The sequence below is a fragment of the Solenopsis invicta genome, chromosome 6, assembly GCF_016802725.1.
Source record: "Solenopsis invicta isolate M01_SB chromosome 6, UNIL_Sinv_3.0, whole genome shotgun sequence".
In the NCBI taxonomy this organism is placed as follows: Eukaryota; Metazoa; Arthropoda; class Insecta; order Hymenoptera; family Formicidae; genus Solenopsis; species Solenopsis invicta.
In genome coordinates, this window is record NC_052669.1 from 22734537 (window position 1) to 22749757 (window position 15221).

The following is a 15221-nucleotide window of genomic DNA, read 5'->3' on the forward strand; positions in this document are numbered from 1 at the left end:
ATGTGTTAATTAGCTTTTTTAAAAGACGCTCCTTATAATCGTTTGAGTTTAATAAACTAATTAATTGAACAAAAACACTCAGTGCCGGTTGTTATTAGTCAAGTATCTCATTTTATTAGTCATTTATATTGTTTATATAGAACTTCTGATTGTGTTTATGTTAATATATATTAAGTAAATTTTTTCGGATTTTTTATTTTAGATGATCCAGAACCAAGCAACAATGGTCACCGCAAAACAACTTTGTTAAAGGTTCTTTAAGAGAATGACTATTGTATATTTTTTATTTATTAATAATTTTATTTAAAATAAAATAAATAAATAATATTTTAATTCATAAAAATATATTCCTTCACATATATGAACATATTTTTAAAAAAATTAAAAACAAAGTCTTATTCGATTAGTTAAATATTAATTCGTGCTAATATTTCTTGTGTGATTTTACATATCATTTTTTAATTTCATTGAACTGCATGACGAATAAATTTTTTTGAAATACATAGCTATAAGATAAATAAAAATAATATCACAATGTTGATATATAAATTGATATATAAATTAATAATGGAAGAGTGGTATATAAAATCATACAAGAAATATTAGCATGAATATCCAGCTATAACCGAATAAATTTTATCTTTAATGTTGTGTTTTCACATGTCGATCTACATTCTCTTATTATTTTCAAAAAGTTTTATCATTTTCGCAAAAAGATTAAAAAAACCACATATTTTGAACTTTTTGACTGATTGCGATAATCTCTTAATACGATGTAATGGCGTTTTGAAATATTATCAAAAACACTGTAACGCTACATTGTGCACGTTAATTAATCTCTATCACATACAGATTCAGACATTCTAAATAAATTTAGTCTCATTAACGAGAAAATCCGGTATATTTAACAAGAAAGAATTAGTCATGCCATCTGGTCATTCCTATAAGGATTCTGATTTATTCATTTTCCAACGGATATATTAAATCTGTCAGAATTTCAAATAACGTGATTAGTTTATTTCCAATGTAATAAGAACAGAATATTTAATAATTTAATAATTTAATCCGATATAAATGTAGGAATATATGGATGAAGATCTGACTACCGTTTCTAACCAGGTTGATCTTATTTAAGACAAGTTCTTAAATAAGATCAATCTAGCTGGGACAATTGGAAAAATTTCTAGTCGAGATATTTTTGTGACATCAGGACACGTTGGACTAAATGAAAATTGAACCTTAGATACGTTTCAAATAACTAGCATTACGACTTACATAATTGATTACCTTCAGCGCGATTGTTCGTCGATTGCTTTTAGCAGTGCGGTATAACAGCCGCAATCGTTTCATTCTCAGATCACGCGTGGATCGAACACTAAGAACAACTGATTGCACGCTCATCCCCTTCGCCGAGTCTCTTATTGTCGCGCGCCCAACTCCCTGTAGTAATGTGTTAAGTCAGGTATTATTCGGCAAAGCCGCATAAATCCCCCTCCGGAATACATTACAGTCGGTTGTAATGCGGTGAAGCGGGAATAATGCGATTTGCATAGAATAATTTCTGGCGCAATATGCACTCGTTCGGGGTAGTATCGCTTCCCCCTCGAGTTGACTCGCGCGACGCCGTTTTTGTTGGCGACGAAAAAAGATAGTCTCGCGACTCCGGGTTAAGTGGAATCTCTCGCGAAGTGCAAGCGTACATCGTGTAATGCACACTGGGTGTAATGTATTCGATGATACAAGAAGCATGTCGTTCTATGCGAGAATAATTGTCCATCCCCCCTTTCCTCTCTTTCTCTCACTCTCTCTCGCTCTGTCAGCAATATCTTTTATTTATGAGCTCTCCGCTAGCCCGCGAGTTCGCCGCGTTTCTGTGAGCCACTGTTTTTATCCAACATCGATCTGCCTTGGGATTCGCATACACCCATTCTCCAAAATTCACCGCTGCTTCTTCGTGGCAAACGCGAAAATTGTTTGTGAGTTTCAGCATTAAGGGTTTCTTGCTGTTCGCGCGAGAACAAATTTCCACCGTCTCTCCCTCCCCGAGTCTCTTGGTAAACGTTTAGCATAAATACATAAAGTCACCAGTCTCTGCAACGTCTACTTTAAATAATAAAATCGTAATTTCTTTAGGGAATACCTGTTACGGTGACAGTGCGTTGCTAATTACCGTCTGGAATGAAAAAAGGAAAAGAGAAATTTATTTGGCAATTTTTCGCGAAAAATAGGGATCTCCCGCCTGTCGTTTATCATTATTATAATCCCCTTCTTTCGTCACGTCAATTTCCCAAAAAGATTGCATGCGCCCGCTAACTGGATAATGTTTCGCGTTTATTGTTACAGGGCAGCCAAAGAACATTAAAATGAATATTAATGATACTCGTTATCCGGCGAAGTGATACGCTGGCAGGAGCCCCTGCGAAAATTTCGTGCACGAAATAGCAACGATTGTTGAAAATCGTGTTACCAGGAGTAATCGAAATACGATACTCCACGGAATAATAAAGCAAAAGCAATTACGCAAACATCAAATGTACATAATGAATGCACCGACGACCGTTCATCGTCAGTCACGTACCATTACTATATATACGTTTCTCCCCCCTTTTTTTTTGCGAAAATCATGAAATTTTTGCAATATTAATCGTCGTTCAACGCGTCCGGATAATTTTGTAACGGACGTCAAAATGCTTCCGGACGTTCCGCCGTGCATTGCGCGACGCGCGTACGTTGCAATCGGCAGTATTATATTTGCACGGCGCGTCCTACAATTTACTCGTCACTTCACCGCTCGCTGCCGTCCGTATACGAACGACCAGGGAAGTTTGTTACATTGTGTATGTTTAATTACTGCACCGCTTAAATACATGATACTTTATTTTAATATTCAGCGCCGCCCGATTTGGAAATACATTTTTTACGCGATACAAATGTCGACGTTACATCGATTAAATGATCCGACAATTTTAGTAAATTTTGCAAGAGATAAGCAAAACCTCGATAGAGTAACGAAGAAGATATTTTAATGCCTGAAAGTGGAAAGTATTGAAAAGATTTGTCGAAATATAAATAGTTGGATATTTTACTGTAATTGAATATTATTTGTTTCTCAATTTTCGTTTATCTATTTATTATCTACTGTTGCGCCTAAATTACTTTAAATTATTTAGATAAAGATAAGATAAATTATACGTATCTTAGATGAGGTAAAAATAACTCAATTTTTATAATTTATCTACATATAAATAAAATCGTATATCGGTTTTATCTAAATAATTTAAAGATAATATTGCTGTTGAGTAAAACAATTTAGGATATAAAAGTAATAAATTCATATTTTTAACTCTAAATCTTTATTTCTTAAAAACAAAAATTTTTCAAATAATTTGATCTAACAAAAAATATTCATTCCTTTGATTCGGATCAATTCTTGAATAAAATTAAAAAATATTGAAAGAATATGTAATATTCTTATATTATAATGACTGGTAAAGTTCTTTGTAAATTTTTGAATTTATAGTTTTGGGACAATTTTTATAATGCATGACTATTTTATGATCTGTGCAATCTGTTGTTGTCACTTCAAGCAAATCTCCTGTTAGAATAAATTGTAACTTGGAGGATTCTTCATACTCGTTATTATTCAATAACTTGGGTAATTTGAAATAATATTTCTTTATTTAAGATAAAGCTAAAGATAACATAGGTCTAATAATCTAGATAAAAACTGTTTAAAATAAAAAATAAAGCTGTTTCTTTATTTATCTAGATAATTATTTAGATAATTTTGTGTAGATAATAGCAAACACTGATTATAACGTAACGTTATGCGTCAACTCATGCCAATGCGTTCATCTTCGTGCGCAAAAATTATTGTAATTATAAGAACTATTTGCAATCGTGAGTTATACTTTGCAAACGACAAACTGCGGCATCTTTGCAATAGCAGCGCGAGAACGCTGAGTCAATAACTCGGCTGTAATTGAGAAATTAGTCCGGCGGAATAGCTTAGCTCGAAATAGTCCATGGGAGGTGGTTTATACGCGCTCCAGGATATCAGGTAGATGGACCTTCCGCTCCTTTCTCTGGAAGGAGCCAAAAGGAGACTCCTAGATGGGCGACAGTAATTTATTCTGTATCACGTCAATTTGAATTACAAATTTGTCGAGGCTGTTATTTTACTGTAGCAGGATGGTGCGATCGTATACATTTACGTCAGTGAGGATATGTAAGACATATAAAAATTTTGCGCACATCGTACAGATAAAACTGTGAAAAATGTCGTCATCTTAGAATTCGTTCGACAACCGCAGAAATGTAATTCAATAATTATATTTGTTTATAAAAAAATATTTTTATTATATTGAAGCAGATAAAGTGTTTTTTTCATAGATTTTTGGATGTTGAAAACAATAACAAGCTAATTTTTATTAGGTTTTGTAAAATAATTGAGATTTAATGTGCAAAAAATAACTTTTTTGAAAATTTTTTTGTAAAAACGTTGTAAAAAATTGTAAAAAGTTCGTAATAAAACATTATTTTAAAATTCTAATTAGAAATCATGAATGTATGTTGTTTCTCTCTCATATAAAAAACATTTTTATTTCGATATCTTATTTTTCGTCATGTTATAAAGGATTTAAATACAGAAATTTGCTGAAATAACCAATTTTCCACCTTTAATGGCGATAAAGTCATACACTTATAATTTGTGGTTTCAATTGTCGATACATATATAGGATAATTTATCGTAATAGATTCCGCTAAGTATATGTGCATTACATTTAATATATGTATATATAATAAAATTTATATATACGATATACAATGTAATATAATTATATAAACTACAAAATTAAATAAGACTCTAAAAACTAAGATAAATTAAAAATGCCAATAAGAGCCAACACAGAGTAGCCGTGTATACAAGCAAATTTATTATATCCAAATAATTAAGGTTAGTATTAATTATAATAATATTTTACAATAATTTTTAATTCAATAATTATACAATTTACATATATACATTGAGTGGAATCTATTATAATCAATTACACTGTATGTACGCTGCGTATCGTTATCCATAAATTAAAAACTATAAGGATGCATAATTTATCATCATAAGCGAACATTTTGCCATCTTAACAAAACTTTATACTTAAATTCTTCACAATATGGTTAAAAGGTAAAAATTAAAATATTAAAAAATATATTTCGTAGAGGATAAACAATTTATTCATTATTTCTGACAAAATTTTCAAGATAAAACTAATATGTTGTTTATAAAAACATTTTTGATGTCACAAAAAAGTTTAGATCTTAGATTTGAGTAACCTGATGTGTTCGTGGAATTTAATTTGCAATTATTTTTATTTAAACATCTCTACAAAACACCTTAGCTTAGTTAAAAATCATTTTTTACTGTAATTGGCTAGTATCATTAACGCGTGTTGCGTTTTAGTTTCAGAAAATAATTAATTCGAGGTTTAAGACGTAATCATCGAAATAAGGCTGGGGATTTCGCGGCACTTTGCATAATACAGTTGTACAATCGTCGGCAAACAGCGTCACTTTCGCCACGCGAAATTAAGTCCGGGCATCAAAACCGGAGATGCAAGTGCGGCAATAAGAGATTTACATAGCAAAGTCAGCCGTATTATCGCGCCGCGATATTCCGGCGTGCGTGTTGTCGCATAAGGTAACGCTGATATTTACATTGCTATTAACATCCAGCGGACATAGTGTTGCAGTGTCCACTCCTGCTGACAGTGCGAACGCTCGTTAATTCGATGCTAACAGCTGCGGTAGGTCGGCGTTTTGCATCGTGATGCTATTCGCGGTTTTAAATGTTTTTTTTCCCCTGTTGCAAGTTGCGGTCCGTGCAAAGTCCAGATACGAGTAAAAGCCATTACTCGTAATTCGTGGCATTGGAATTTTTCCTCTTTTTTCCGTTTTTTTTTGTCTTCTTTTTTGGTAATATAATCGGTTTGTTATATTCTCTCAATGACGTTTATTTTTTCAACTCTCTAATAATTTCTGCTCAACCATTTTATATTTTTGAAATGAAACGAAAGAAAGGAGCGGCAATACCACGGTATCGCGTGCCGACCATAATTGATATTATTGGCGCACAAGCTTAAACAAAGTAAAGTAGAATATTGCTTCATTCATTGATCACGGCATTTTGATATCCAAGCTAACAAGAGCGTATCGTACCGGATACTCCCCATAAATTCATAACTTTTTCACAAAGGGTGCTTTTAACTTCGCGCGTAATTGAATTAGTCGCGTAATTAATTTCGAAGTTCAGCAAACGCGCTGATAACTATCCGAAAAATATGAGGATAGTTTTCATTGAACGAACGAGAAAATAACGGTGGAAGTAAGCTAGGGGACAGAGAGACAATCCGGCGGTGTGAGGCTCGTTCAACGCGAATTGTCACGTACGCGTGTTGGCACTTACGCCCCTATTTACCCGCGGTTATAACGAGATAATTGTCATTACATGTAACGGTCGCGCAACCATTAGGGTCTACATGCCGCAGTCAAAATGTACATTTGCTCGTTGCGTATAATATACGTGAGAGGTGCGAATGTATTCGCAACAACTAAACTTAATCTTATATCCATCAAATTTTTTATAAGACCCTGCGCATAATACAGGAATATTAGATATTAAGAATAAGAATTGAGATTTTAGAATTAGTTTTCTCTATGAATATTAAACATAATGCACAATGGATAGGAATAAAATATAAATGTGTCGTGTAAGATACAACATAACTTATTATTTATCTACAGTGTTCATTGAGAAAACTAAAATTTTAATTCTAAAGTCTTAATCCCTATTCCTAATATCTAATATTCCTCTACTGTGCGCAGGGCCTAACTTGGCACGTGACAGGAAAACTTGGTATCAGTTGAAACAGGGAACTCACAGGAAATTCGCACTGCACTTTTGTCTGACAAGAAGAAAGGAACAATTGAAGAGTTTTTCTACAAAAATCAAACAAGTTCAAAAAATTAAATTTTTTCATAAAAGCAAAAACACTTCTCATCTTCTTAAAGTTCATTTTATAAACTTGGTAATTTTTTTCCGAACTTGTAATTGGCTGTAAGAACAAAGGTGGAAACTTTAATTAATATTTTTAAAAATCCGTTTAAACAAAAAATAAATAAATAAATAAACATCCGGACTTGTTTGATGCTTGCGAAAATTTTGTATTTATTGTTTATTTATCCCATTATATATTTATCCCATTATTTGTCCCACTATAATTCCTATTCTTCATCAAATTAAATAAGATTAATTTACTATTTATTTTAAGACAAGAAGATAAGAGTAGCTCCCTTCGTAACATTTTATCAGAGAGAAAACTCTTTCAATTTTCTTCAGATTAATCTGTTATTAAATCAAGAATATTAAGAGATTCATCACAAAAAATTTCCATTGTCTATTCTAAATTTACCTGAGCAAATTGACGAGACAGCACTAAAATGATTTAATTCTAGATTTAAGAACTTTTCCACTCAAGTCTGAAATGTCTTTTCCCCAATAATAATTATGATTGTCCCTATATCGTTATCCCTCGATCTTATTTTATGATATAATACATAGAAGAGTAATAACATCGAATCCAGCACATCTCTTGTGTGGGCGTACGTACGATGAAATCTATATTAGTCTCCAAATATATTTTCTTTCCCCTCCGGTTCTCATCTGAGAAGAAGAATATCGAATAATTATAATTAAATCCAAATAAAAGGAGAGCCCTTCTTTCAGAATCTGAGAGGACATAGCGGGCGGTCTTTGTCAAAACGTAATAAGCGTGCCGCGTTACGGCACACAACCGGGGATATTAAAAAAGATATTAAAAGTATAATGTTGCCCTCAGACAAATTTCCATATACAGGCCTATTATATGGGCGCCGCGGTGTGCACAACGGTAATGCTCACCGGTGTTTAATTCGCCGGCATAATGACGGCGTGATGATTGCTATTGCCATTAATAATTTCACGACAACGGGTCCCGCCCGAATACCGCCTTGATTTGCCGAGCGGCATTCACGGGCGGTTGCGCGAGAACACGTCCGCTAAATTTACATGATAAAAGAGAGAGAGAGAGACAGCGATAGAAGGTCCCGAGTATATCCCTCAATTAATAAAATTATATACGCAACAATTAATTTCGCACAGTCCGGAGGTATTATTTACTGGGGTCTCAAATATTTTCAGTCGGCCCGACACATGATATAATTGTGAAATATTATACAACGCGACATCGAACGCATCAAGAGTGAATAACGAAAAATTGCGCGAACCGCGTGCAATTAATACACCGTACAAGCGGACGTTGTATCGGTAACGCAAAGCCGCATAATAGTCTGGAATTTTTGTTGATGTGCGCGGACAATCGCAATATGGCGACGGTAATATTTCGAATTTCGCGCGAAAAGCAGAGTCGCGCTGTGTAATAAAAATTTATTAGCTTTTTGCCATGAAAAGTTTTAATAGCTACAGATATCTGAGATTTATTAGCACATAAAATATATGCTCGGCCGGGCGGCTTTCACGGGGACGCACGCACGGCCGGCCGAGCGGCGGGTCGCTGCTGTAATAATGAGCTACCAATTGTGCGTAATGTTCCGAAAGAAAAAAGCCGCGAAGACAAAAGATAGCCGCGCGATTCATTAATCAAAAGTATATACGAATCGCAACGTAAAAGGCGACGCTTTAAAGCAACTTTTAATTTTCTCGAGCTCCACCGAGAAGAACGAATGAGATCTGGAATTTAAAAAAAAGAAAAAAAAAGAAATATACGCGGTGCAGTGCTCCCGTGAATGTATAAAAGTCCTTTTTTTCGCATTAATTATCAGCGGCGTAGATATCTTTCATTGTGCATATTTCGCGTGCACTCGATATAATTACGTACTTGTAACATATTTTGCCATACCGCTTTCGTTGGGGAGAGTCCTTTGGAATCTAATATTAATTTTCAACTCGTTCTCTCTCTCTCTCTCTCTCTCTCTCTCTCGCTTTCTCTGCGCCGCTTTCGAACGTGTAGATTAATCAAAAGTTTGGCGCGCGCGCGACGGAGTACGCTAATATTTTAGTAATGAAATATCGTCGATCCGCGCCTCGAAATTGTGAACATCATACGCTCAATTCTCATTGCGAGCCGTCAACGCGATGGCGTTTCTCGTACATTTCCAATGTACGAGCACTTCTCCCGGTTCTCGATCGTGCGTAGTGCACTTGCAAACGCATGATATCGCGTGACGTGGAGTTTCCGACAGTCAATACACGTCCCACAATTTTTGCTGATAATCTATAATCGTCCGGCTCGACAATAATTTGGCGCACCGGTCGGATTTTATTAACACAACCGGGAGGACGTGATAGCTCATAAAATTCCCCTCCCCACTTCTTCCTCTTTTTATCCGATCGCCAATTCTTCGCGCAAGTGTCACCGTATTGTTTCTTCTCCTATTAACTAATTGTAAGATGTTCTCTGTAATACCTTCATCTAATTTACAGCGGCATGCGTACGAAAGATTATATTTTACAAGATTATCTCGCGTATTCTTCCATTAATGTGCAAAAGCTTTCTCTCTCTCTCTCTTCGTAAAACTAATTTACAAGATACCAAGCCGTATTAAAAGTAACTTGGGATCTTTGCCACCCTCAAAGTGAAGACGCTCCTTTATGCGAGTTTACGAGCAAGTGCCACCGCTTCAAAAATTTCATCTAATTATGCGCGTCTGTTTTATTTCGTCTGTATGTTTTATCGCCATATTTACATCTGCAAAAGTGCCGAGAAACTAATTCGCAAAACTAATTAACAAACCCCCTCCCCTCCTGCAATCTCAGCCAGCATTTCTGCATAACGCAATTGTTGTAACGCTAATATATATATACATATATATATATATCTTTGTTTCAGCGGTGTGTATCGCCTTACAGGCATAATCCTCATGTTAATAATAACGGTATCGCTCCTTATCGTTGTCCATTATCACCAACAACAGTTATGCCGTTGTACAGGTAATATACGTACTTTGGTGTGCGCGAGAGAGATACTCGCACGAGAGAGAGAGAGAGAGAGAGAGAGAGAGAGAGAGACGGCTTGGTGTAATGAGATACGAGAGCGTATCGATCGATCGGAAAATCGAAACGTTGCTAAGACAGTTGCCTAAGCAGAGGTACAGCGGGCGCACGATTATGTATCTTTCTGATAAAGTACATAGTCGAAGTATAACGCGCCAATCTCGTTTGCCTAAGAAAATATTCAGGATCGAGAGGAACTTTGCTAACTGTAACGGGCTTCGGCACGTCCGAATAAAAGTGCGGTCTTTCCCTTCTTTTCTGTGAAATGAACGCGGCAGTGAGAGATCCCAGACAATGTGTGAGGAAAGTTAACGAGGTTTATCGTGGACGGAGAGCCTGTCGCGCAGTAAGAAATATTCTCTTTGCACAGCCCGTAAGAGCACCTCGTATTTTAGGCGTTTCGCGTTAGCTCCATTCAAGCGGCGCGCGGCAGTTGCGTTCGTACTGGAATCATTCTCGCGGAGAGAGCTATAAACCGCATTATATCGTACATTATACAACAGCTGTCTATTGGCACTCTCTCGTAAATTGCCGTACCGTTCCGTGATCGGAATTTCAGAACTTAATCATCCCGCAACATATATCGGGGGCACATTTTCCGCAATACATGTGTTGTATACATTGCCCAAAAAAATCGCTCCGCTTTCCTTTCAAGGTTTTTTTCAGGCGCTCTTCTCGTCTTCCATCGTCTGTACACTTAGAAAAAAAAAATTCGTATCGAGTACTTGTTATTTTTATCCTTATATTCCTCAAATGTAAAACGTAGCTTTCAGGGAAAAAGTTTCCGAACTACTCAAGTTATTTTTTTATTATATTTCCCAGTGCATTTGATATTGATTTGTACGGAAATAAACGTTAGAAATTGTAGCTTCGTGTTTTCAGATATATAAAAAGAACAGTTTTACTGAAATATTTCAAAATATAACTAAATACAAATCTGAAACTAAATTTGTGAGATTATTAAAATAATTTATTAAAAATAAATAAAAAGGGACGTTCAAACATGTCGAGCAATGCTGCAAGGAGTTTTGATATTTTAGTCAAATCAACTTCAATTTTCTACATAATTACATTGATGTTACACTTTAATTATTTTCAGATCTTTAGTTAAATTTTTAAATGCTTCTTGTGTATCTCTTTATTATTAAAATGTTTAATTTTTTTACTGTATAACAAATTAATTTATTATTAGCCTTTCAGCAAACGTATCATTTAAGTAATTGATCACTTAAATCGACGCGTATCTATTTCTCCTAAATCGTGTCTCCTCTGAAAGTAACAAATTTTTAAATTAAAGTAATTAAAAGTATAAGAAATCATTAACTAATACTTATTTTATTATTAATTTATAGAAAAAAGGTTCAAATATTTAAAATAAGTTAATAAATAAGCATAATGGAAAAAAGTATGCGGAAAGTTTTGCTAAAGTATTTAAAAAAATTTAGCTAGATGCAGATCTAAAAATAAATATTTATCTATTTTACTTATTCATTTCAAATTTATGTCACTAAATGCTGCTCACATTCATTGGAAACCTTTAGGAAAAAGTATTACTGCCAAAAAAATTACACATAAAAAAATAACACACAGAATCTGCTATTTTCTGTGATTTCTTGAAATTGGCAGTAATACGATTACTGCCGTATTACTACCAATCTGAAGAAATCACAGAAAATAGTAGATTCCATCTGTAATTTTTTGTGTGTAATTTTTTTGACAATAATACTTTTTTTCATAAGGAAATACATTAATAAAAACATAAAAATTGATGATTATGGTAGTACAATTTAGGCGACAGATATGCAACTCTCCCCTACATTATGAGTGGCAAAAAGAGGAACTGTTTTTTGAAGTCGGTAGAGATGACAAAATCTTAACTATTTTGCAAATTCCACGCTGCAATGTACGGTTCTGCAATGTACGGTTCCCTTTCGCAGATTGAAATCTAGCACGCCGGAAGGCATCTTGTAAGAGAGGAGGAGAAAGAGAGAGAAATTGGCGAGAGAGACAGCGAAATCACCGGCGCCGACGGAAGTCGTGCTCAGCGTCAGGTCGTTACCTTCAATTTCGCGAGATTAGATCCGACGATGAGCGAGACTTCCGAACCCGATGCGACACGTGCGGACGCAGGCTGAGACAATCGCACAGTCTCGGCGAGGCGGCCCATGATCGGAATCTGAACGTAAAATTCGACGGACGTAACGGCGAGTGACGATAGAGAACAGACGAAACACTGGGCAAACGAGGGAATTTCGCGAGGCGCGCTTACGAGCCCGCACTGAACCCGACCCGACCTGAACCGACCTGAACCCGATAAAGAGCCCGGGGCGAGTGTTCCTTTGACGCAGTTTCTGAAGAGGTTTTCATGTGCACAGACTGAGAGAGAGAGAGAGAGAGAGAGAGACGAGAAAGAGAAAGAGGGAAAGGGAATGCACACTAGCGAATCGACGCGAACACGGTGCGTGTACATACGTATGTGTGCGTGCGTCTATGATGTGGGAATACGTGAGGTCGGCGGTTGCCGGGATGAACAGTGGTCAATGGCACGGTAGTAATCTCGGCTTTTCGCATCGCGGTGCCAGATTCGTAATGAGAAACTTGGCAGCTGTAACTGGACCAACGCGTTGGCAATTAAACCTCGCTCAATCGGCGTGTAACGCTTTTCTCTTTCTTCGCACTCTTCTTGTCATTCCCGCTTATTTTCATCAATCTATAAAGTGAATTTCACTTGCGCCGCATTTACCAGAAACGAGGAAAATAATTCGCGCCCGAAGAAGTAGAGTAATCCCCTCTCCGACGAGTACGAACTGTCCGCAGAAGCGAAGTCAAGTTCCGGAATCGTCACAGGCACATTCGTATTAAACGCGACGGGTTGACCCAGCGCTTTCCTACTCCCAATTTACTTTCGCTAATTGTTAGACGATGCTCGGCGTCGCGTTCTCATCGCGATTCTTTTACATCCCTTTTCACAGAGTTGCCAGGTTTATCCGGAGAAAAACTTTATATAAATTGAAAAAAAATCGTATCTCTAACTTGGTTTTTCCTTAGGTTTTTCCTCCTTGAAAGAACCTTTGAGGAAAATAAAAATTTATTCAATTTCAAGAAATGACGTTATTAACTCTCTTTAAGATAAATTATTTGCTCAAATTATCTGTTCAATTTGAACAAATAATTTTTTTTGATTCAAAGAAAGTACTGACAGAAACGTAATAATTTAATTGTTTTTATTATTACGAACCAAGAAAATTATTTCTTTAAATCAAGTGAGACGAGACTAATCGACGCGAGTGCGCCGCGAGCGATTAGTACCGTGCGAACAAGTAACGACAAATAAATGATAGGTTACTTACCTCCCTCCACCGATCAAGCCTCTGCTGCTTCTTCCCTCCGGAATCCTTCGCAGCACTGCTTTTCCACAGCACACACAGTCTCACACGCGCGCGCTCATTACCGTGACGCAACGGATGCAGAATCAATTGCGCAGAACGTACGCGATTCTCCATTAAAAGCGTATTCGAGAGCGTTTCCTTGCGCTGCGTAGCGTTCCGTGGCGTTCCGTGGCGGGAAAGAGCGTCGACGGCGGATGACGTCAACTTCACTATCGCGAGTCGCGACTTCGATTTATCGCGCGAGTCAAGCGAGGGTTAAGAGGCCGAAATCGAGACGACTAATCAAGATGGCTTCCGCGCAGTGTGCACGCACAAGGTGTTTTACGAGCGCTAACGCATGTACGTACTTGAACTACGATGTCTAATACTTCCAATTGATAAATCACGCGAAATATATGTCACGATAAACAGCCGCCGCGCCGTCGGGTTGGACACGCTTGCGAATCGCGGGAGTTAAGTAGTCGCACGGAATCGCTACTCGTATACGTACAACACGGAATGATCGTCGCACTTTCTCCCGGCACTCTCGTCGCTATCGCGTCCCGATGGCTAATAACGACGTACTTGAGATGCTCTGTGCCGTGCCTGCCCGCTCGAACGTCGCCCGAGACAATAACAACACGACTCGCCGCGCGCCGCGCGCCGCGCGCCGCAGTGACACAATAGAGCGCGCGGCGACGACAAAAAACAAACCGCGTGCCGAGCGTTGTTTTTGACGGTATGTATGTATGTATATATATTACAGAAAGCAAAGGTCAACCGCGTCGATTCGACGTCTTCACTCTAGCTCGACTCGCGCCGTGTCGCGGCGGTAAATCGGAGTGAAGCTACCGACGTGACGCTGACGTCATCCGCCGCCTGCGGAACGCCGCGGGACGCAGCGCAGCGAAGCGCTCTCGAATCGCGTTTAATGGAGAATTGCGTACGGCCTGCGCAATTGATTCCGTATCCGCTGCGTTAATAGTAATAAGCACGCGCGCGCGTGAGATTGTGTGTGCTATGGGGAAGCAGTGCTGCGAAGGATTCCGAGCGAAGGAAAAAGCAGAGACTTGGTCGGTGCCGGGCTGATCGCGGCAGCGGAGAGAGGGGTGAGTAACCTAACATTTATTTATTGTCATTTACTCGCGCGGTACTAATCGCTCGCGACGAACTCGCGTCGCGTGTCTCGTTGATACCATTGTCTCTTAGCGCACGACTCGGTTTGAGAGACGATACTACATTGTAAATCCAACTGTGTATCTTTGTGTGTAAAATTACGTTGTTACTCTTTACGTATTTATGTGCGTGTATTTTTTTATGACGCTTAGACGTGTAATTTAATACTGATACACGTTTAAGCGTGTAACAAGTATAAAAATTACACGCATAAATTTAATTTAATGCAGAAAAAATACAAATGCGTGAAAAGTGACTACACGTTTCACACGCTCGGATTTGTAATGTGAGCAAAAATATTACAAGTTAAACTTATATTTCATCGTTTTTTTTTTGCTTGAAAAACGAACTTTTAATAAGAATATGAATTAATACATTAATAAAAATATTATTTTCTGTCTTCACATTTTTCTGGCAAGAGTTAAATCCCGCAACGATAGAACGAGCTGTCTTTCGAGGCAAGCCATTCATCCCCTTATTTTCGGACTTGTTCGTAATTGAAGAAGCGTGTATTGGCGAGCACGTGTTGCATCGATCGAAAAAGGTGATAATCCGAGGGGGCCAAGTCT

At 37.3% G+C, this 15221-nt stretch overlaps 1 protein-coding gene across 1 annotated transcript in view; it reads right to left on the reverse strand.

The window, feature by feature from the left end:
• Nucleotides 1-14342, reverse strand: part of LOC113004002 — a 152797-nt gene extending 138455 nt beyond the window's left edge. The window contains exon 1 of the mRNA XM_026135863.2: nt 13459-14342. Within this exon, the coding sequence (XP_025991648.2) occupies nt 13459-13611 (153 nt within the window). The 5' untranslated portion in view covers nt 13612-14342. The remainder of the gene's footprint in view (nt 1-13458) is intronic.
• Between the last annotated feature and the right edge of the window lie 879 nt (nt 14343-15221).